We start from the raw sequence: 21,586 nt of genomic DNA, 5'->3' as shown, positions 1-21,586 counted from the left end.
ATGTAACACCTACTGCCTTCCCTTCTCCCACATTCATCAATTTTTCAAAATACTCTCTCTGTCTTTCTTTCAGTTCCTCCTTATGATTCAGCAACTCCCCTTCCTTATTTCTCACATCAACATTTCCGCTCTTACATCCACTTCTTTCCTATTTCATCTCCTTCCAGTATAGTTTCTTATTATCTAGAAACTTTGCACTTAACTTCCTTCCAGAATCTTCATCTACTCTTTCTTTTCTTTCCTCTATCAGCTTTTTAGCATTCTGCTTATACATTTTGTATTCTTTCATCCTCCATTGCTGAACTTCCACTGGTACATTCCAGTCAAGCAATCTACCATATGACTTTTTCTTTTATCCCACAGCATTTCTGATATCTTTTGTCCACCATGCATTGCCCTTTTTATTCCTGTATCTCACTACCTTGTATTCAACTACAGATTCTACAACCTTTACTAGTATTTCTCCAAACATTCTATACACTTCATTCACGCAGTGCACTTCCATCTAAGCTTTCAGTTACCTTCCTTTCATACTCCTCCCTGTATTTTTCTTGATTAATTTTCTTACTTGCCAACACTTTCACCTCTCCGTTCTTCCTTTCACCATAACTCTACCTCTCCCTGATGCTCATCCCCACAAGAACTGCAAAATGGTCGGAGTCTCCTAAGAATCCTCTAGCAATTCTAGCATCCAGCACTGCCTTTCTCAATCTTTCATCTACTACCACACTGTCAGTCAGAGCTTTTGTTTATCACTTCCATCATTCTTCATCCATGTGTATTTGTGGATCATCTTGTGCTGAAAAAGATGTTTGCAAGGAATAAGCCCCTTTCAGCACTAATATCCACAAGATAGCTTCCATTCTCATTTACTCCAGGAGCTCCCCATTTCCCAACTATCTCACCAATTTCATCACATCACACTATCGCGTTCATATCATCCAATATGACCACGCTTCTCTCATTCTCAGAATTGTTTATGCAGTCATTCATATTTCTCCAGAAAAGCTTCATTTCATCCTTACCTTATACAGTCTTCATATTCCACATACCCATGCAGACTTCACAATCCCAATCTTTCCTTTTACCCATGCTGTTCTTGAGTCTTTCCATCCATGCTCTGTAACACCTTCCCATACTCTTGTTGATAGCAGAATTGCACATCTTTCTTTTTCTCTTCCCTGATGATTTTTGCTCTTCCTGTTCATACTCCACCTTCTTCCATGCCCTTCCATAACTTGCATTCATCATTTCCATTTTCACCCCACACATCCTGCCCAAGGATATAGGTTTCCCTAATCCCCAGCAAATCTATGCTACTACTTTTAAACCTCACCACAATCTCCCTCCTTTTACTCTCACCAGTCATCCCATTCACATTCAGCGCCAACACCTTCAATCGCTCGTTTCTTAAACCCTAGTATAACTGGTAGACTCCAATGCCACTTCTTGGCCTTTGTGCCTCACCCTTGACAGGTCACTGGCAGGGACAAATCCAGGGCACTGTTTCCTGAGGCAGAGAGGCTCCAAAATTATCAAAAACTAAAAGAAACAGTACACCTCAGGTGTTTGTTTGTCCAAATCTAAAAGTATTGCCCTAATGTAACTGGGCTATGCATCCCCCTTCAGTTCCACCTCTAAGGGGTGTACTAAGGAGGTCACCATGGGAAGGCGGGTTGAGACTTGGCTACTCCAGTAAAACTAGAGTATCCCTTTGGGGTGTTGAAACAATACTTTACCCCATTTGAGCTTCTTTACACAGTAGCAGCACCTCTTACCTCATTGATTACGATATTTCCACAAAACCCAAATCCCCCTTCGCTCCCATCTTCCTGGTTTCCCTCTTCCCTATGCTTCTTCCACTTCTGACACACTTATCATATTAGCCAGTCTTCTTTCATCCTTTTCATACATTCAGACCATTTCAACACCCCCTGGTCAATTCTGTGAGTCATACATCTCTTACTGCCAGGCCTGTCTCTTACATTATCATTCCTCATACAATCACCCTGCCTCTCAGGCAATTCATTTTCACCTTATCCACCATCTTGAGCATTCTTGGCCCTAGACCCATATCCATACAACTACCAGGACTGCTATACCCCATGATTCCCTGCAAAGTCCACTCCTAGGTATCTTAATCACAGGAGATCCTCTAAGTCCTCCCCATTCGAACTGACACTACCATTCTCTCATCACCCAGCAACACATCATTAACTTACTTTTGTTCTCATTTACTGTGATATTTTCTTTTACCTACTCTCCCAAACTCTTGTCTCTTGCTTACAGAGTTTGTCTCTGGAGTCGATAACCAGTCATATCATTTACAAACAGTAACTGATTCACCACCAATGCCTCCCCACTCCCAAAATACTTTAGACCAGTGTTTCCCAAACGTTTTTGATTAGGACCCTAAGTAGAATCTTTTCCTGACCAGGTGGCCTCAAAGGGCTGATGTATTATACACTGTGTATACTACACTATATGTTTTGCTTAACATTCACACTCACGGGCACATCACTCATAAATGGAAACTAATTACAAAAAAAGAAATAGGGAAAACAAGCAACGTTCTAGGGAAGTTTTGAATGACAGTATGACCTTAATGGGGAAATGGCAGAATTTTTCCATTCAAGATTATACAAATTCTTGCCAATGACCACATTTTCCTATTCTTGGACATACAATCATACATTTTCTGAACAGGTACTATTCTGCATCTGTACTTCATCTTCACAGCTTAAACGGATGAGATTCAGGCAAAATCTTGCTTTATTTCTAGTATCAAAGATCTCAACCTTCTTCTGTACTGTCTGATCCTTGGACAGCGCAACATCAATACTGAGGGTTGAGAGTAAGGCTTCATATGAACACTCAGTGACTTGGTGTTCCAGTGCGAGTATCAGACATGACTGGCTCAAATGTGTTTTAAGTATATAGAGAGGCTTTATTGGCACCCATTTTACTTTTGTAATTCCATGTAATTCCCCCAATTTCTTTATGTAATTGTGATATTTCATAATTTTTGCCAAAAGTAAATTTTTTCACTGAGACCTTACTGAGACCCTCAGGAATATCCTTGTGACCCTAATTTGGGTCACAACCCTGGGTTTAGGAACCTTTGCTTTAATTCTGTCCTTCCTAAGACCCTTAGCATTATAAACAGATATAACAAATGGTAATGCCATATATCCTTGATGCAGACCCATTTTCACCGAGGTCCACTCGTTCTCTTTCCCCCTGCTTACACATATGCTTTACTTTTCCAGTAGAAACTCTGTGTAACTTTTTTTTGACTCCATGTATTTATGGCACTTTTTATTTGGCTTTACTGCCAACACTCATATGCTTTCTCTGGATCCATAATGCCACATGCAGTTCATTCGGCCCGCTGGGATGATTACATATTTTGCCCTACATTATGTGTACATTCATTATGGAAAGAGTTTTGATTGTCATGCTGGGAGGATTAAATAGACTTGCAGTGCTGTTACAGGTATAATGTTCTAAAGATCACTTGGTTTATAGTGCTGTTACAGTTTTTTTATTTTTCTTTATTGTACTTTGTCACTGTCTCCCGCATTAGTGAGGTAGCGCAAGGAAATATACAAAAGAATGGCCCAACCCACCCTCATACACATGTATATACATAAACACCTACACACGTACATATACATACCTACACATTTCAACATATACATATACATACACAGACATATACATATATACACATGTGCATATTCATACATACTGCCTTCATCCATTCCCGCCGCCACCCTGCCACACACGAAATGGCACCCCCTTCCCCCTGCGTGCACACGAGGTAGTGCTAGGAAAAGACAACAAAGGCCACATTCATTCTTACCCAGTCTCTAGCTGTCATGTGTAATGCGCTGAAACCACAGCTCCCTTTCCACATCCAGGCCCCACAAAACTTTTCATGGTTTACCCCAGACGCTTCACATGCCATGGTTCAATCCATTGACAGCACGTCGACCCCGGTATACCACATCGTTCCAATTCACTCTATTCCTTGCATGTCTTTCACCCTCCTGTATGTTGAGGCCCCAATCGCTCAAAATCTTTTTCACTCCATCCTTCCACCTCCAATTTGGTCTCCCACTTCTCTTCGTTCCCTCCACCTCTGACACATATATCCTCTTTGTCAATCTTTCCTTACTCATTCTCTCCATGTGACCAAACCATTTCAATACACCCTCTTCTGCTCTCTCAACCACACTCTTTTCATTACCACAAATCTCTCTTACCCTTTCATTACTTACTCGATCAAACCACCTCACACCACATATTGTCCTCAAACATCTCATTTCCAACACATCCACCTTCCTCTGCACAACCCTATCCATAGCCCACGCCTCGCAACCATACAACATTGTTGGAACCACTATTCCTTCAAACATACCCATTTTTGCTCTCCGAGATAAGGTTCCTGCCTTCCACACAGTCTTCAACGCTTCCAGGTATAATGATCTAAAGATCATCTGGTTTATAGTGCTGTTACAGGTATAATGATCTGAAGATCATCTGGCTTTATCTCTTGACTGTAATAACTTTTGATTGCCTTTGCAGTTTTGTAAGTTATCATTAATTGCCAGGTAGAACTGTAGATTTATTACACTTAGAATAGGGGAGAAAGAATACTTCCCACGCATTCCTCGCATGTCGTAGAAGGCGACAAAAGGGGATGGGAGCGGGGGTCTGGAAACCCTCCCCTCCTTGTATTTTAACTTTCGAAAATGGGAAACAGAGGGAGTCACACAGGGAGTGCTCATCCTCCTCGAAGGCTCAGATTGGGGTGTCTAAATGTGTGTGGATGTAACCAAGATGAGAAAAAAGGAGAGATAGGTAGTATGTTTGAGGAAAGGAACCTGGATGTTTTGGCTCTGAGTGAAACAAAGCTTAAGGGTAAAGAGGAAGAGTGGTTTGGGAATGTCTTGGGAGTAAAATCAGGGGTTAGTGAGAAGACAAGAGCAAGGGAAGGAGTAGCAGTACTCCTGAAACAGGAGTTGTGGGAGTATGTGATAGAGTGTAAGAAAGTAAACTCTAGGTTGATATGGGTAAAACTGAAAGTTGATGGAGAGAGATGGGTGATTATTGGTGCATATGCACCTTGGCATGAGAAGAAAGATCATGAGAGGCAAGTGATTTGGGAGCAGCTGAGTGAGTGTGTTAGTAGTTTTGATGCACGAGACTGGGTTATAGTGATGGGTGATTTGAATACAAAGGTGAGTAATGTGGCAGTTGAGGGAAAAATTGGTGTACATGGGGTGTTCAGTGTTGTAAATGGAAATGGTGAAGAGCTTGTAGATTTATGTGCTGAAGAAGGACTGTTGATTGGGAATACCTGGTTTAAAAAGAGAGATATGCATAAGTATATGTATGTAAGTAGGAGAGATGGCCAGAGAGCGTTATTGGATTACGTGTTAATTGATAGGTGCGCGAAAGAGAGACTTTTGGATGTTAATGTGTTGAGAGGTGCAACTGGAGGGATGTCTCATCATTATCTTGTGGAGGCAAAGGTGAAGATTTGTAGAGGTTTTCAGAAAAGAAGAAGAATGTTGGGGTGAAAAGAGTGGTGAGAGTGAGTTAACTTGGGAAGGAGACTTGTGTGAGGAAGTACCAGGAGAGACTGAGTACAGAATGGAAAGAGGTGAGAACAAAGGACGTAAGGGGAGTGGGGGAGGAATGGGATGTATATAGGGAAGCGGTGATGGCTTGCGCAAAAGATGCTTGTTGCATAAGAAGCGTGGGAAGTGGGCAGATTAGAAAGGTAGTGAGTGGTGGGATGAAGAAGTAAGATTATTAGTGAAAGAGAAGAGAGAGTCATTTGGATGATTTTTGCAGAGAAATAATGCAAATAAGTGGGAGATGTATAAAAGAAAGAGGCAGGAGGTCAAGAGAAAGGTGCAAGAGGTGAAAAAGAGGGCAAATGAGAGTTAGGGTGAGAGAGTATCATTAAATTTTAGGGAGAGTAAAAAGATGTTTTGGAAGGAGGTAAATAAGGTGCATAAGACAAGAGAACAAATGGGAACTTCAGTGAAGGGGGCTAATGGGGAGGTGATAACAAGTAGTGGTGATGTGAGAAGATGGAGTGAGTATTTTGAGGGTTTGTTGAATGTGTTTGATGATAGAGTGGCAGATATAGGGTGTTTTGGTCGAGATGGTGTGCAAAGTGAGAGGGTTAGGGAAAATGATTTGGTAAACAGAGAAGGGGTAGTAAAAGCTTTGTGGAAGATGAAAGCTTCCAAGGCAGCGGGTTTGGATGGTATTGCAGTGGAATTTATCAAAAAAGGGGGTGACTGTATTGTTGACTGGTTGGTAAGGTTATTCAATGTATGTATGACTAATGGTGAGGTGCATGAAGATTGGCGGAATGCTTGCATAGTGCCTTTGTACAAAGGCAAAGGGGATAAAAGAGAGTGCTCAAATTATAGAGGTATGAGTTTGTTTAGTATTCCTGGGAAATTATATGGGAGGGTATTGACTGAGAGGGTGAAACCATGTACAGAGCATTAGATTGGGGAAGAGCAGTATGGTTTCAGAAGTGGTAGAGGATGTGTGGATCAGGTGTTTTCTTTGAAGAATGTATGTGAGAAATACTTAGAAAAGCAAATGGATTTGTATGTAGCATTTACGAATCTGGAGAAGGCATATGATAGAGTTGATAGAGATGCTCTGTGGAAGGTATTAAGAATATATGGTGTGGAAGGCAAGTTGTTAGAAGCAGTGGAAAGTTTTTATTGAGGATGTAAGGCATGTGTACGTGTAGGAAGAGAGGAAAGTGATTGGTTCTCAGTGAATGTAGGTTTGCGGCAGGGGTGTGTGATGTCTCCATGGTTGTTTAATTTGTTTATGGATGGGGTTGTTAGGGAGGTGAATGCAAGAGTTTTTGAAAGAGGGGCAAGTATGCAGTCTGTTGTGGATGAAAGAGCTTGGGAAGTGAGCCAGTTGTTGTTCGCTGATGATACAGCGCTGGTGGCTGATTCATGTGAGAAACTGCAGAAGCTGGTGACTGAGTTTGGTAAAGTCTGTGAAAGAAGAAAGCTGAGAGATTATTAGTTACAGTAGGGTTGAGGGTCAAGTCAATTGGGAGGTAAGTTTGAATGGAGAAAAACTGGAGGAAGTGAAGTGTTTTAGGTATCTGGGAGTGGATTTGGCAGTGTATGGTACCATGGAAATGGAAGAGAATCATAGGGTGGGGGAGGAGGTGAAAATTCTGGGAGTGTTGAAGAATGTGTGGAAGTCGAGAACATTGTCTCGGAAAGCAAAAATGTGTATGTTTGAAGGAATCGTGGTTCCAACAATGTTATATGGTTGTGAGGCGTGGGCTATGGATAGAGTTGTGCGGAGGAGGGTGGATGTGCTGGAAATGAGATGTTTGAGGATAATATGTGGAATGAGGTGGTTTGATCAAGTAATGATAGGGTAAGAGAGATGTGTGGTAATAAAAAGAGTGTGGTTGAGAGAGCAGAAGAGGATGTTTTGAAATGGTTTGGTCACATGGAGAAAATGAGTGAGGAAAGATTGACCAAGAGGATATATGTGTCAGAGGTGGAGGGAACGAGGAGAAGTGGGAGACCGAATTGGAGGTGGAAAGATGGAGTGAAAATGATTTTGAGTGATCGGGGCCTGAACATGCAGGAGGGTGAAAGGCGTGCAAGGAATAGAGTGAATTGGAACGACATAGTATACCGGGGTCGACGTGCTGTCAATGGATTGACCCAGGGCATGTGAAGCGTCTGGGGTAAACCATGGAAAGTTCTGTGGAGCCTGGATGTGGAAAGGGATCTGTGGTTCCGGTGCATTATTACATGACAGCTAGAGACTGATTGTGAACGAATGTGGCCTTTGTTGTCTTTTCCTAGCGCTACCTCGCACACATGAGGGAGGAGGGGGCTGTTATTTCATGTGTGGCGAGGTGGTGATGGGAATGTATAAAGGCAGACTATGAATTATGTACATGTGTATATATGTATATGTCTGTGTTTGTATATATATATGTATACGTCGAGATGTATAGGTATGTATATTTGCGTGTGTGGACGTGTATGTATATACATGTGTATGTGGGTGGGTTGGGCCATTCTTTCGTCTGTTTCCTTACGCTACCTCGCTAACGCGGGAGACAGCGACAAAACAAAAAAAAAGAAAAAATAGTTCTCATTAGCAGACCACTAACTCGCACCCTTTCTTGCACTCAACAGATTATATTGAGGACATATGCCCATATGCTACCTTCCAGTTGCCAGCAGTGCCAAAGAGTCAGTATGGGGAGAGTACAGACTCAGGCATTGTTTATTCTGGGCCATATCATTCTGTCCAGGGTGCTTTTGTTTATCATGATCCCAAAAGGACCTCCTTAGAGACCTTCCCGCTGAGACATGTAAGTATAAAATGCTTGTCTTTAATGATTTTTGTGTGCAAACGTTAGGAATTTCTGCTTTGCTAAGGTGGTTAGAAGAATTGTATTGTTTAGAGTTTATTTGTATACCATGTAAATATCTGTTCAATTATAGTTGGATTTTATATTTAGGTTCTTCAGCAGCAACCTTCTTGTCCTATCCTGCAAATGCTTTTTCTTACCTACAGAGAGTGCTTTCTTGGCAGGAAATTAAAACTCCATTTTACCTTGAAATAAGATGTGTTCTCAAGAATTTACACCCTTTTAAAGTCATAAAGCATATGAAGTCAGAAGATTCTCATTCACTCAACAACAGCTTATCATGTCATATCGTGGCATGGAGGTGGTTGCTACTGCTCGTGAACATACATTTACACTTGATAGCTGGGATTAGGTGAACCTGCTGATGGTTATTTGATATTGCCTTGTAGTGTCTTTATTTTTATTTTTGGACTTCAGGAGGTTTAATAGTATCACTGTCTTTTATTTCTGGATTTTTCTTGACAGAAGTTGTAAGTACTGTCTTGTAGTTCAGCAAGAGTCAAGCATTGCCTTTGAGGATTTTAGTTATAGTTTAACTGACAGGTTTTTTCATGTTATAATAAAGTCTGATACAATGATTAAAGTTTTACAATCCTCTTGTGAAAGTTGAGAGGCCAAAGCTCATCTTTGTTTTTCAGAGGACTGTGAAATACTGCATGGCATATGTGATTTGTTGTATACCTCTTCTGTGGTGGTGGTGGTATTGTGTATGGAACTAAGTTTTGATGGTCATACATGCAAACAGTTGAAAGGTTCATTCTTTGTGGGATGGTCCACCAAATGTCTTTCTCCCTGAATTTAGTTGTTTACTTTGCCATTATTGGTGGAGTTACGTACCATTCATTGTGAAGTTCAGTTCATAACCCTGGCATGAATATGGGAGGTAAAAGCCAGACCTTAAAGCCTAAGGTCCCATGCCTGAAGTAGTGTACTATGCCCAGTGCATAGAACAGTACTGGTTGCTGGTTTACTACATGATTGTCATCGAGATAAGATCATCTTGTAATCCTGCATCAGCTTTAGGTAAGTCCTTATCTAGTGTACAGATGGTTCTCTAGGGAAACCTAAGTTGGAAGGTGTCTACCTAGAGGTAAACACCCCCTGGGTAGATGCTTAGATAACTCAAGTGACTCTTTCCTCATGAAACTTGAGCAAGGATTTGATTGCTTTCATTGCCTGAAACCTTGGTTGTTACTGATGTATTGATCATTCCTTAATCCTTTTTTAGCGATAGGAGAAGAAAAACAGACCCCAAGGATCGAGATCCTGTGTCCCAGTTTCTGTAAGGGAGTTAAATAGGAGGGTATTTATCCAGGGAAATTCTACAGGGCTATGTTTTCAGTACACAGGACCCTAATTGTTGCTACAGCACCGTGCAACTTAGTCAAGATCATTTTCTAACTCTGTGCCACTGGTAGGGGAGGTGAAGACAAACCCTATGGGCTTAGGTTTACTATGCCTTTTCTATTTTACTGCTGGTACATTAGGGGAAATGAATTGGACAATGTCGATCCAGGGAGGATTTTTTTTTATTCTTCTTGGAACTGGTCATTAATGAACCTTAACAGAGCATCGGTTGTATATGGGAGTAAATGGGAAGTCAGTGTTACCTGGCTCTGCCTGCAAGAGGTTACACCACGAGTAAAAACTGACCTTTAGTTAGGCTGTGTTATTGGGAGTACAGTGTTGTCAAAGAACTTATCATTCTAAAGGAGTTTACATTCCCCTGCTGCTAGAATAAGTGCTGCCTTGGGCTGAAAGAGTCTTTAGAAAGGCCATGGGTAACATCAGGACTCTTTGCTAGAATTGGTCCTGCATAATTATAAGTAGAATAAGTAAAAATGGGAACAAATGGGAACATCGGTGAAGGGGGCTAGTGGCGAGATAATAACAAGTAGTGGTAATGTGAGGAGATGGAGTGAGTATTTTGAAGGTTTGCTGAATGTGTTAGATGATAAGAGTGGCAGATATAGGATGTTTTGGTCAAGGTGGTGTGCAAAGTGAGAGGGATAGGTTGAATGATTTGGTAAACAGAGAAGAGGTAGTAAAAGTTTTGCAAAAGATGAAAGCTGGCGAGGCAGCGTGTTTGGATGGTATTGCTGTGAATTTATTAAAATAGGGGGTGACTGTGTTGTTGACTGGTTGGTAAGGATATTTTATGTTTGTATGACTCATGGTGAGGTGCCTGAGGATTGGCGGAATGCATGCATAGTGCCATTGTACAAAGGCAAAGGGGATAAAGGTGAGTGCACAAATTACAGAGTTATAAGTTTGTTGAGTATTCCTGGGAAATTATATGGGAGGGTATTGACTGAGAGGGTGAAAGCATGTACAGAGCATCAGATTGGGGAAGAGCATTGTGGTTTAAGAAGTGGATCAGGTGTTTGCTTTGAAGAATGCATGTGAGAAATACTTAGAAAAACAAATGGATTTGTATGTAGCAGTTATGGATCTAAAGAAGGTATATGATGGAGTTGATAGAGATGCTCTGTGGAAGGTATTAAGAATATATGGTGTGGGAGGCAAGTTGCTGGAAGCAGTGAAAAGTTTTTATTGAGGATGTAAGGCATGTGTATGAGTAGGAAGAGAGGAAAGTGATTGGTTCTCAGTGAATGTTGGTTTTCGGCAGGGGTGTGTGATGTCTCCATGGTTGTTTGATTTCTTTATGGATGGGGTTGTTAAGGAGGTGAATCCAAGAGTTTTGAGAGAGTCTGTTGTCGATGAGAGGGTTTGAGAAGTGTCAGTTGTTGTTCCCTGATGATACAGCACTGGTGGCTGATTCAGGTGAGAAACTGCAGAAGCTGGTGACAGAGTTTGGTAAAGTGTGTGAAAGAAGAAAGCTGAGAGTAAATGTGAATAAGAGCAAGGTTATTAGGTATAGTAGGGTTGAGGGACAAGTCAATTGGGAGGTAAGTTTGAATGGAGAAAAACTGGAGGAAGTGAAGTGTTTTAGATATCTGGGAGTGGATTTGGCAGCAGATGGAACCATGGAAGCAGAAGTGAGTCACAGGGTGGGGCACGGGGCAAAAGTTCTGGGAGCGTTGAAAAATGTGTGGAAGGCGAGAACATTATCTCGGAAAGCAAAATTGGGTATGTTTGAAGGAATAGTGGTTCCAACAATGTTGCATGGTTGCGAGGCATGGGCTATAAAATGGGGTTGTGCAGAGGAGGGTGGATGTGTTGGAAATGAGATGTTTGAGGACAATGTGTGGTATGAGGTGGTTTGATCGAGTAAGTAATGAAAGGGTAAGAGAGACGTGTGGTAATAAAAAGAGTGTGGTTGAGAGAGCAGAAGAGGGTGTTTTGAAATGGTTTGGTCACATGGAGAGAATGAGTGAGGGAAGATTGACAAAGAAGATATATGTGTCAGAGGTGGAGGGAATGAGGAGAAGTGGGAGACCAAATTGGAGGTGGAAGGATGGAATGAAAAAGATTTTGAGCGATTGGGGCCTGAACATGCAGGCAGGTGAAAGGCATGCAAGAAATAGAGTGAATTGGAACGATGTGGTATACTGGGGTCAACGTGCTGTCAGTGGATTGAACCAGGGCATGTGAAGCATCTGGAGTAAACCATGGAAAGTTTTGTGGGGCCTGGATGTGGAAAGGGAGCTGTGGTTTCGGTGCATTATACATGACAGCTAGAGATTGAGTGTGAACGAATGTGGCCTCTGTTGTCTTTTCCTAGCGCTACCTCACACACATGCGGGGGGGAGGGGGGTTGTCATTTCATGTGGTGGGGTGGCGATGGGAATGGATAAAGGCAGCAAGTGTGAATTATGCACATGTGTATATATGTATATGTCTGTGTATGTATATATGTGTATACATTGAAATGTATAGGTATGTATATGTATGTGTGTGGACGTGTATGTTTATGCACGTGTATGTGGGTGGGTTGGACCATTCTTTCGTCTGTTTCCTTGCGCTACCTTGCTAACGTGGGAGACAGCAACAGAGTATAATAAATATATATAAATATATAAATAAGTGAAAATGGGGAAGTCAGATACAATGATCTGATTGTCTGTGATGAACTTTTCTGTAGGAGGACAGTAATAGTGGTATAAATTTTGAATATGTGTAAATGGATATTAGACAGTAAAGCAGAAGGCTCCCTTTGACAGATGCATTTTGTTGATGATAGTAAAACTCTGATTCCCACTTGAACCGATTATTTTAAACAAAAATCTCCGTGAGTATGTTATTAGGATAAACTAGAACATCATTTTTTAATAGAATTGATATACAACTCAGCATGATAGAAAATTGTATGCTTGTACTTCACACCCTTTAAGTTATGCTGTTCTGCTGCCTGGCATATGAGATATGCCAGTAGTCAGGCATATGTAGGGAGATGTATGGTATTTTTGGATGTTTTTTTTACATAAAGATTATTACTAAGAGGCTTAGTAATGAAAGGACACAGATCTCCTACAGACATCCTTGACATTTTTGCATAGACTGACCAGTGTCTGTAAAAAAGGAAATAGACTAGCACCTGATAACAGTGCATGGTATGCCAACACAATTATTAATGGCAGTATTTTACACCTTGAGGCAGGAGTGGGTGATTCAAGAAACTTAGTTTTATACACACCAACCACAGAACAGAAAATGAAATATCGAACATATACTTATTGTCCACAAAGAATGGATTAACTCACATTTTTAGATATTTTGAAACTCATTCCCTTCTTCCAGATCATCAGTATGACTGACAGTGCAAGGTCTATGGGTGTTATTCCTATGTGACTCATTTGTGATCTTCCTCCCTAAAGGCTTTTGCTGAATTTTTTTCATAGATCTTATTCATCTGCAAAGCATTTGATAAGATATGGCATAAGTGTTTTCATTTTAGACTTCCCTCTTTTGTCTTTTCTGCGTATCCTTCTTATTTAGCACATAGATTCCTTCTGGTTGTTCTATAATGTTAGTCATTAGTGGAGTTACTTTTCCTTCTTATCCTCTATGCTCTCTTTCTTCCTTCTGTATTGGTGATCTTTCTTCAGTTCCTAACCCAATGTACTCTTGTGCCATTGAGTCCACTCCACATATTGCAAATCACCTTCCTTACCCTCTTTGCTTCACTGCTTGTTATTTTTCTAACAGTGAACATACTCCTCTCATAATCTTGCCTTGTATTATATTATATAGTCAGAAAGCAGGAACTTTGATAAATATAGTGATGCAAAAAACACTATTGGTTTGATCGAGTAAGTAATGAAGGGTAAGAGAGATCTGACGAAATCAAAAATAGTGTGGTTGAGAGAGCAGAAGAGAGTGTGTTGAAATGGTTTGGACATATGGAGAGAATGCGTGAGGAAAGATGTGTTAGAGGTGGAGGGAACAAGGAGAAGCAGGAGACCAAATTGGAGGTGAAAGGATGGAGTGAAAAAGATTTTGAGCAATCGGTGCTTGAACATACTGGAGGGTTAGAGGTTTGCAAGGAATAGAGTGCATTGGAATAATGTGGTATACTGTTGTCAACGTACTGTCAATGGACTGAACCAGGGCATGTGAAGCGTCGGGTAAACCATGGAAAGGTCTATGGGACCTGGATGTGGATAGGGAGCTATGGTTTCGGTGCATTACACATGACAGCTAGAGACTGAGCATAAATGAATATGGCCTTTTTCTTCTGTTTTCTTGGTGCTACCTCGCTGAAGCAGGAGGTAGCATTGCTGTTTCCTGTGGGGTGGGGTAATTCCAGGAATGGATGAAGGCAAGTTTGTATGAATATGTACATGTGTATGTATGTATATGTCTATGTATGTGTATGATATTATTTTGTGTATTTATTTTATTATAATTAGTTGCTGTCTCCCAAATTAGTGAGGTAGCGCAAAGAAACAGACGAGGGAATGGCCCAACCCACCCACTTACACATGCATATACATAAATGCCCACACATGTGCATATACATACCTATACATTTCAATGTATAAAGACATATACAGATATGCACATGTACATATTCGTATTTGCTGCCTTCATTCATTCCGTCGCCACCCCACCACACATGAAACATCACCCTCCTCCCCACGCACGTGCACGAGGTAGCCCTAGGAAAACACAACAAAGGCCACATTTGTTCACACTCAGTCTCTACCTGTCATGTGTAATGCACCAAAACTGTTGCTACCTTTCCACATTCAGGCACCACAAAACTTTCCATGGTTTACCCCAGACACTTCACATGCCCTGGTTCAACCCATTGACAATGCGTCGACCCCAGAATGCCACATCGTTCCAATTCACTCTATTCCTTGCCCGCTTTTCACCCTCCTGTATGTTCAGGCCCCGATCGCTCAAAATCTTTTTCACTCCATTCTTCCACCTCCAATTTGGTCTCCCACTTCTCCTCGTTCCCTCCACCTCTGAGACATATATCCTCTTGGTCAATCTTTCCTCACTCATTCTCTCCATGTGACCAAACCATTTCAATACACCCTCATCTGCTCTCTCAACCACACTCTTTTTATTACCACACACCTGTCTTACCCTTTCATTATTTACTCGATCAAACCACCTCACACCACTTAATGCCCTCAAACATTTAATTTCCAACACATCCACCCTCCTCTGCACAACCTTATCTATAGCCCATGCCTCGCAACCGAATAACATTGTTGGAACCCCTATTCCTTCAAACATGCCCATTTTTGTTCTCCGAGATAATGTTCTCGCCTTCCACACATTCTCCAACTCTCCCAGAACCTTCGCCCCCTCCCCCACCCTGTGACTCACTTCTGCTTCCATGATACCATCCGCTGCTAAATCCACTCCCAGGTATCTAAAACACTTCTTCCTGCAATTTTTCTCCATTCAAATTTACCTTCCAATTAACTTGTCCCTCAACCCTACTGAACCTAATAACCTTGCTTTTGTGCACATTTACTCTCAGCTTTCCTCTTTCACACACTTTACCAAACTCAGTCACCAGCTTCTGCAGTTTCTCACCGGAATCAGTCACCATTGCTGTATCATCAGCGAACAACAACTGACTCACTTCCCAAGCTCTCTCATCCACAACAGACTGCATACTTGCCCCTCTCTTCAAAACTCTTGCATTCACCCCCCTAACCACCTCATCTATAAACAAATTTAACAACGATGGAGACATCACTCACCCCTACCGCAAACAGACATTCACTGGGAGCTAGTCACTTTCCTCCCTTCCTACTCGTACACATGCCTTACATCCTTGATAAAATCTTTTCACTGCTTCTAGCAACTTTCCCCCCACACCATTTACTCTTAATACCATCCACAAAGCATCTCAATCAACTCTATCATATGCCTTCTCCAGATCCATAAATGCTACATACAAATTCATCTGTTTCTCTAGTATTTCTCATATACATTCTTCAAAGCAAACACCTGATCCACACATCCTCTACCATTTCTGAAACCACACTGTTCTTCCCCAGTCTGATGCTCTGTACCTGCCTTGACCCTCTCAATCAATACCCTCCCATATAATTTCCCAGGAATACTCAACAAGCTTATACCTCTGTAGTTTGAACACTGACCTTTAGCCCCTTTGCCTTTTTACAGTGGCACTATGTATGCATTCCACCAATCCTCAGGCACTTCACCATGAACCATACATACATTGAATATCCTTACCAACCAAGCAACAACACAGTCACCCCTTTTTTAAGAATTCCACTGCGATACCATCCAAACCCACCGCCTTGCCAGCTTTCATCTTTTGCAGTGCTTTCACTACCTCTTCTCTGTTCACCAAACCATTCTCCCTTACCCTCTCACTTCACACAACACATCATCCAAAATACCATGTATTTGCCACTCTGTCATGAAACACATTCAACAAACCTTAAAAAATATACACTCCATCACCTTCTCACTTCACCACTACTTGTTATTACCTCCTCATTAGCCCAATTCGCCAATATTCCCATTTGTTCTCATGTCTTATGCACTTTATATACCTCATTCCAAAATTTAATGATACTCTCTCACCCAAACTCTCATTTGCCCTCTTTTTTACCTCTTGCACCTTTTTCTTGACCTCCTGCCTCTTTCTTTTATACATCTCCCAGTTATTTGCATTACTTCCCTGCAGAAATCGTCCAAACGCCTCTCTCTTCTCTTTTACTAACAATCTTACTTCATTCTACCACACAATACCCTTTCTAATCTGCCTACCTCCTACCTTTCTCATGCCACAAGCATCTTTTGCGCAAACCATCACTATTTCCCTAAATACATCCTATTCCTCTCCCACTCCCCTTACATCATTTGTTCTCACCTTTTTCCATTCTGCACTTAGTCTCACCTAGTACTTCCTCACACAAGTCTCCTTTCCAAGCTCACTTACTCTCACCACTTTCTTCACCCCAACATTCTCTCCTCTTTTCTGAAAACCTTTACAAACTTCTTTGCCTCCACAAGATAATGATCAGACATCCCTCCAGTTGCACCTCTCAGCACATTAACATTCAAAAGTCTCTCTTTCACGCGCCTATCAATTAATATGGAATCCAATAACACTCTCCGGCCATATCTCCCACTTACATATGTATACTTACATATGTATACTTATATCCCAATCATCAGTCCTTTTTTCAGCACACAAATCTACAAGCTCTTCACCATTTCCATTTACAACACTAAACCACCCATTTATACCAATTATACCCTCAACTGCCCCATTACTCACCTTTTCATTCAAATCACCCATCACTATAACCCAGATTTCATGCATCAAAGCTGCTAACACACAGCTGCTCCCAAAACACTTGCTTCTCTCGATCTTTCTTCTTATGACCAGGTGCAAAGGCACCAATAATCACCCATCTCTCTCCATCCACTTTCAGGTTTGCCCATATCAATCTAGAGTTTACTTTCTTACACTTTATCACATACTCCCACAACTCCTGCCTCAGGAGTAGTGCTACTCTTTCCTTTGCTCTTGTCCTGTCACCAACCCCTGACTTTACTCCCAAGACATCCCAAAACGCTCTTCCCCTTTACCCTTGAGCTTTGTTTCACTCAGAGCCAAAACATCTAGATTCCTTTCCTCAAACATACTACCAATCTCTCCATTTTCTCATCTTTGTACATTTAGACACCCCAACCTGAGCCTTCGAGGAGGGTGAGCACTCCCCACATGGCTCCTTCTGTTTTCCCTTTTAGAAAGTTAGAATACGAGAAGGGGAGGGTTACCAGCCCCCTGCTCCCGTCCCTTTTATTTGCCTTCTACAACACGCAGGGAATACGTGGGAAGTATTCTTCACCCCCTATCACCAGGGGTGATATATATTATTATTATTATTATAATTATTTTAATTATTATTGTTATTTGTTTATTTTGCTTTGTCGCTGTCTCCCGCATTAGGTAGGTAGCACAAGGAAACAGACGAAAGAATGGCCCAACCTACCCACATCCACATGTAGATACATACACGTCCACACATGCAAATATACATACCTATACATCTCAACGTATACATATATATACACACACAGACATATACATACATACACATGTACATTCTTCATACTGTCTGCCTTTATTCATTCCCATCGCCACCCTGCCACACATGAAATAACAACCCCCTCATCTCGCATGTGCGTGAGGTAGCGCTAGGAAAAGAAAACAAAGGCCCCATTCCTTCACACTCAGTCTCTAGCTGTCATGTATAATGCACTGAAACCAGAGCTCCCTTTCCACATCCAGACCCCACAGAACTTTCCATGGTTTACCCCAGACGTTTCACATGCCCTGGTTCAATCCATTGACAGCACATCGACCCCGGTATACTCATCGTTCAAATTCACTCTATTGCTTGCAAGCCTTTTACCCTCCTGCATGTTCAGGCCCCGATCACTATATATATCCTCTTTGTCAAATTTCCTCACTCATTCTCTCCATGTGACCAAATCATTTCAAAACACCCTCTTCTGCTCTCTCAACCACACTCTTTCTATTACCACACATCTCTCTTACCCTATAATTACTTACTTGATCAAACCACCTCACACCACATATTGTCCTCAAACATCTCATTTCCAGTGCATCAACCCTCCTCCGCACAACTTTTATCTATAGCCCACGCCTTGCAACCACATAACATTATTGGAACCACTATTCCTTCAAACATACCCATTTTTGCTTTCAGAGATAATGTTTTCGACTTCCACACCTTATTCAACGCCCCCTCCTCCACCCTATGATTCACTTCCGCTTCCATGATTCCATCCGCTGCCAAATCCACTCCCAGAGATCTAAAACACCTCACTTCCTCCAGTTTTTCTCCACTCAAACTTACCTCCCAGTTGACTTGACCCTCAACCGTACTGTACCTTCCTCTTATTCACATTTACTCTCAGTTTTCTTCTTTCATACACTTTACCAAACTCAGTCACCAGCTTCTGCAATTTCTCACACGAATCAGCCACCAGTGCTGTACCGTACAATCAACGAACAACAACTGACTCACTTCCCAAGCTCTCTCATGCACAACAGACTGCATACTTGCCCGTCTTTCCAAAAGTCTTGCATTCACCTCCTTAACAACCGCATCCATAAACAAATTAAACAACCATGGAGACATCACACACCCCTGCCGCAAACCTACATTCACTGAGAACCAATCACTTTCCTCTCTTCCTACACGTACACAAGCCTTACATCCTCGATAAAAACTTTTCACTGCTTCTAACAACTTGCCCCACACACCATATATTCTTAATACCTCCCAAAGAGCATCTCTATCAACTCTGTCATATGCCTTCTCCAGATCCATTAATGCTACATACAAATCCATTAGCTTTTCTAATTATTTCTCATACATTCTTCAAAGCAATAATTGTTATAACAATTATTATTATTATTATTATTATTACTATTTATTTATTTTATTTTGCTTTGTTGCTGTCTCCTGCGTTAGCGAGGTAGCGCAACGAAAGAGACGAAATAATGACCCAACCTACCCACATACACATGTATAGACATACATGTCCACACATGCAAATGTACATACTTATACATCTCAATGTACACATATGTATACACACACAGACATATACATATATACGCATGTACATAATTCATACTGTCTGCCTTTATTTATTCCCATCGCCACCCCGTCACACATGGATTAACAACCCCCTCCCCCCTCATGTGTGTGAAGTAGCGCTAGGAAAAAACAACAAAGGCCCCATTCGTGCACACTCTGTCTCTAGCTGTCATGTAATAATGCACCGAAACCACAGCTCCCTTTCCACATCCAGGCCCCGCAGAACTTTCCATGGTTTACCCTAGACGCTTCACATGCCCTGGTTCAATCCAGTGACAGCACATTGACCCTGGTATACCACATCGTTCCAATTCACTCCATTCCTTGCACGCCTTTCACCCTCCTGCATGTTCAGGCCCCGATCACTCAAAATCTTTTTCACTCCATCTTTCCACCTGCAATTTGGTCTCCCACTTCTCCTCGTTCCCTCCACCTCTGACACATATATTATCTTGGTCAATCTTTCCTCACTCATTCTCTCCATGTGACCAAACCATTTCAAAACACCCTCTTCTGCTCCCTTAACCACACTCTTTTTATTTCCACACATCTCTCTCACCCTTACAATACTTACTCGATCAAACCACCTCACACCACATATTGTCCTCAAACATCTCATTTCCAGCACATCCACCCTTCTTCGCACAACTCTATCCATAGCCCATGCCTCGCAGCCATATAACATTGTTGGAACCACTATTCGTTCAAACATACCCATTTTTGCTTTCTGAGATAATGTTCTCGACTTCCAAACATTCTTCAAGGCTCCCAGAATTTTCGCCCCCTCCCCCATCCTATGATACACTTCCGCTTCCATGGTTCCATCCGTTGCCAGATCCACTCCCAGATATCTAAAACACTTTACTTCCTCCAGTTTTCCTCCATTCAAACTTACCTCCCAACTGACTTGACCCTCAACCCTTCTTTCAGACACTTTACCAAACTCAGTCATCTAGCTTCTGCAGTTTCTCACATGAATCAGCCACCAGTGCTGTATCATCAGCGAACAACAACTGACTCACTTCCCAAGCTCTCTCATCCCCAACAGACTGCATACTTGTCCCTCTTTCCAGAACTCTTGCATTCACCTCCCTAACAACCCCATGCATAAACAAATTAAACAACCATGGAGACATCACACACCCCTGCCGCAAACCTACATTCACTGAGAACCAATCACTTTGCTCTCTTCCTACACGTACACATGCCTTACATCCTCGATAAAAACTTTTCACTGCTTCTAACAACTTGCCTACCACACCATATATTCTTATTACCTTCCACAGAGCATCTCTATCAACTCTATCATATGCTTTCTTTAGATCCATAAATGCTACATACAAATCCATTTGCTTTTCTAAGTATTTCTCACATAAATTCTTCAAAGCAAACACCTGATCCTCACAGCGTCTACCACTTCTGAAACCACACTGCTCTTCCCCAATCTGATGCTCTGTACATGCCTTCACCCACGCAGTCAATGCCCTCCTAAATAATTTACCACGAATACTCAACAAACTTATACCTCTGTAATTTGAGCACTCACTCTTATCCCTTTTGCCTTTGTACATTGGCACTATGTAAGCATTCCACCAATCCTCAGGCACCTCACCATTAGTCATACATACATTAAATAACCTTATCAACCAGTCAACAATACACTCACCCCCTTTTTTAGTAAATTCCACTGCAGTACCATCCAAACCCACTGCCTTGCTGGCTTTCATCTTCCGCAAAGCTTTTACTACCTCTTCTCTGTTTACCAAATCATTTTCCCTAACCCTCTCACTTTGCACACCACCTCGACCAAAACACCCTATATCTGCCACTCTATCATCAAACACATTCAATAAACCTTCAAAATACTCACTCCATCTCCTTCTCACCTCACCGCTACTTGTTATCACCTCCCCATTTGCGCCCTTCACTGAAGTTCCCATTTGCTCCCTTGTCTTACGCACTTTATTTACATCCTTCCAAAACATCTTTTTATTCTCCCTAAGATTTGATGATACTCTCTCACCCAAACTCTCATTTGCCCTCTTTTTCACCTCTTGCACCTTTCTCTTGACCT

General features: G+C 41.7%; 2 protein-coding genes across 2 annotated transcripts in view; one reads left to right on the top strand and one right to left on the bottom strand.

The window, feature by feature from the left end:
• Positions 1-3,209, bottom strand: part of LOC139751778 (receptor-type tyrosine-protein phosphatase F-like) — an 83,130-nt gene extending 79,921 nt beyond the window's left edge. Inside the window, exons 1-2 of the mRNA XM_071667316.1 lie at positions 3,055-3,209; positions 2,711-2,841 (exon numbers count right to left, since the gene is read on the bottom strand). Coding sequence (XP_071523417.1) covers positions 2,711-2,841; positions 3,055-3,209 — 286 coding nt within the window. The remainder of the gene's footprint in view (positions 1-2,710; positions 2,842-3,054) is intronic.
• Positions 3,210-8,224: 5,015 nt separating this feature from the next.
• LOC139751786 (uncharacterized) overlaps positions 8,225-21,586 on the top strand; it is a 242,557-nt gene continuing 229,195 nt past the window's right edge. The window contains exon 1 of the mRNA XM_071667323.1: positions 8,225-8,404. The gene's annotated coding sequence lies outside the window, so the exon portion shown is untranslated. The remainder of the gene's footprint in view (positions 8,405-21,586) is intronic.

Source organism: Panulirus ornatus, chromosome 12 (assembly GCF_036320965.1).
Source record: "Panulirus ornatus isolate Po-2019 chromosome 12, ASM3632096v1, whole genome shotgun sequence".
In the NCBI taxonomy this organism is placed as follows: Eukaryota; Metazoa; Arthropoda; class Malacostraca; order Decapoda; family Palinuridae; genus Panulirus; species Panulirus ornatus.
This window is presented reverse-complemented; position numbering and strand designations above follow the sequence as displayed.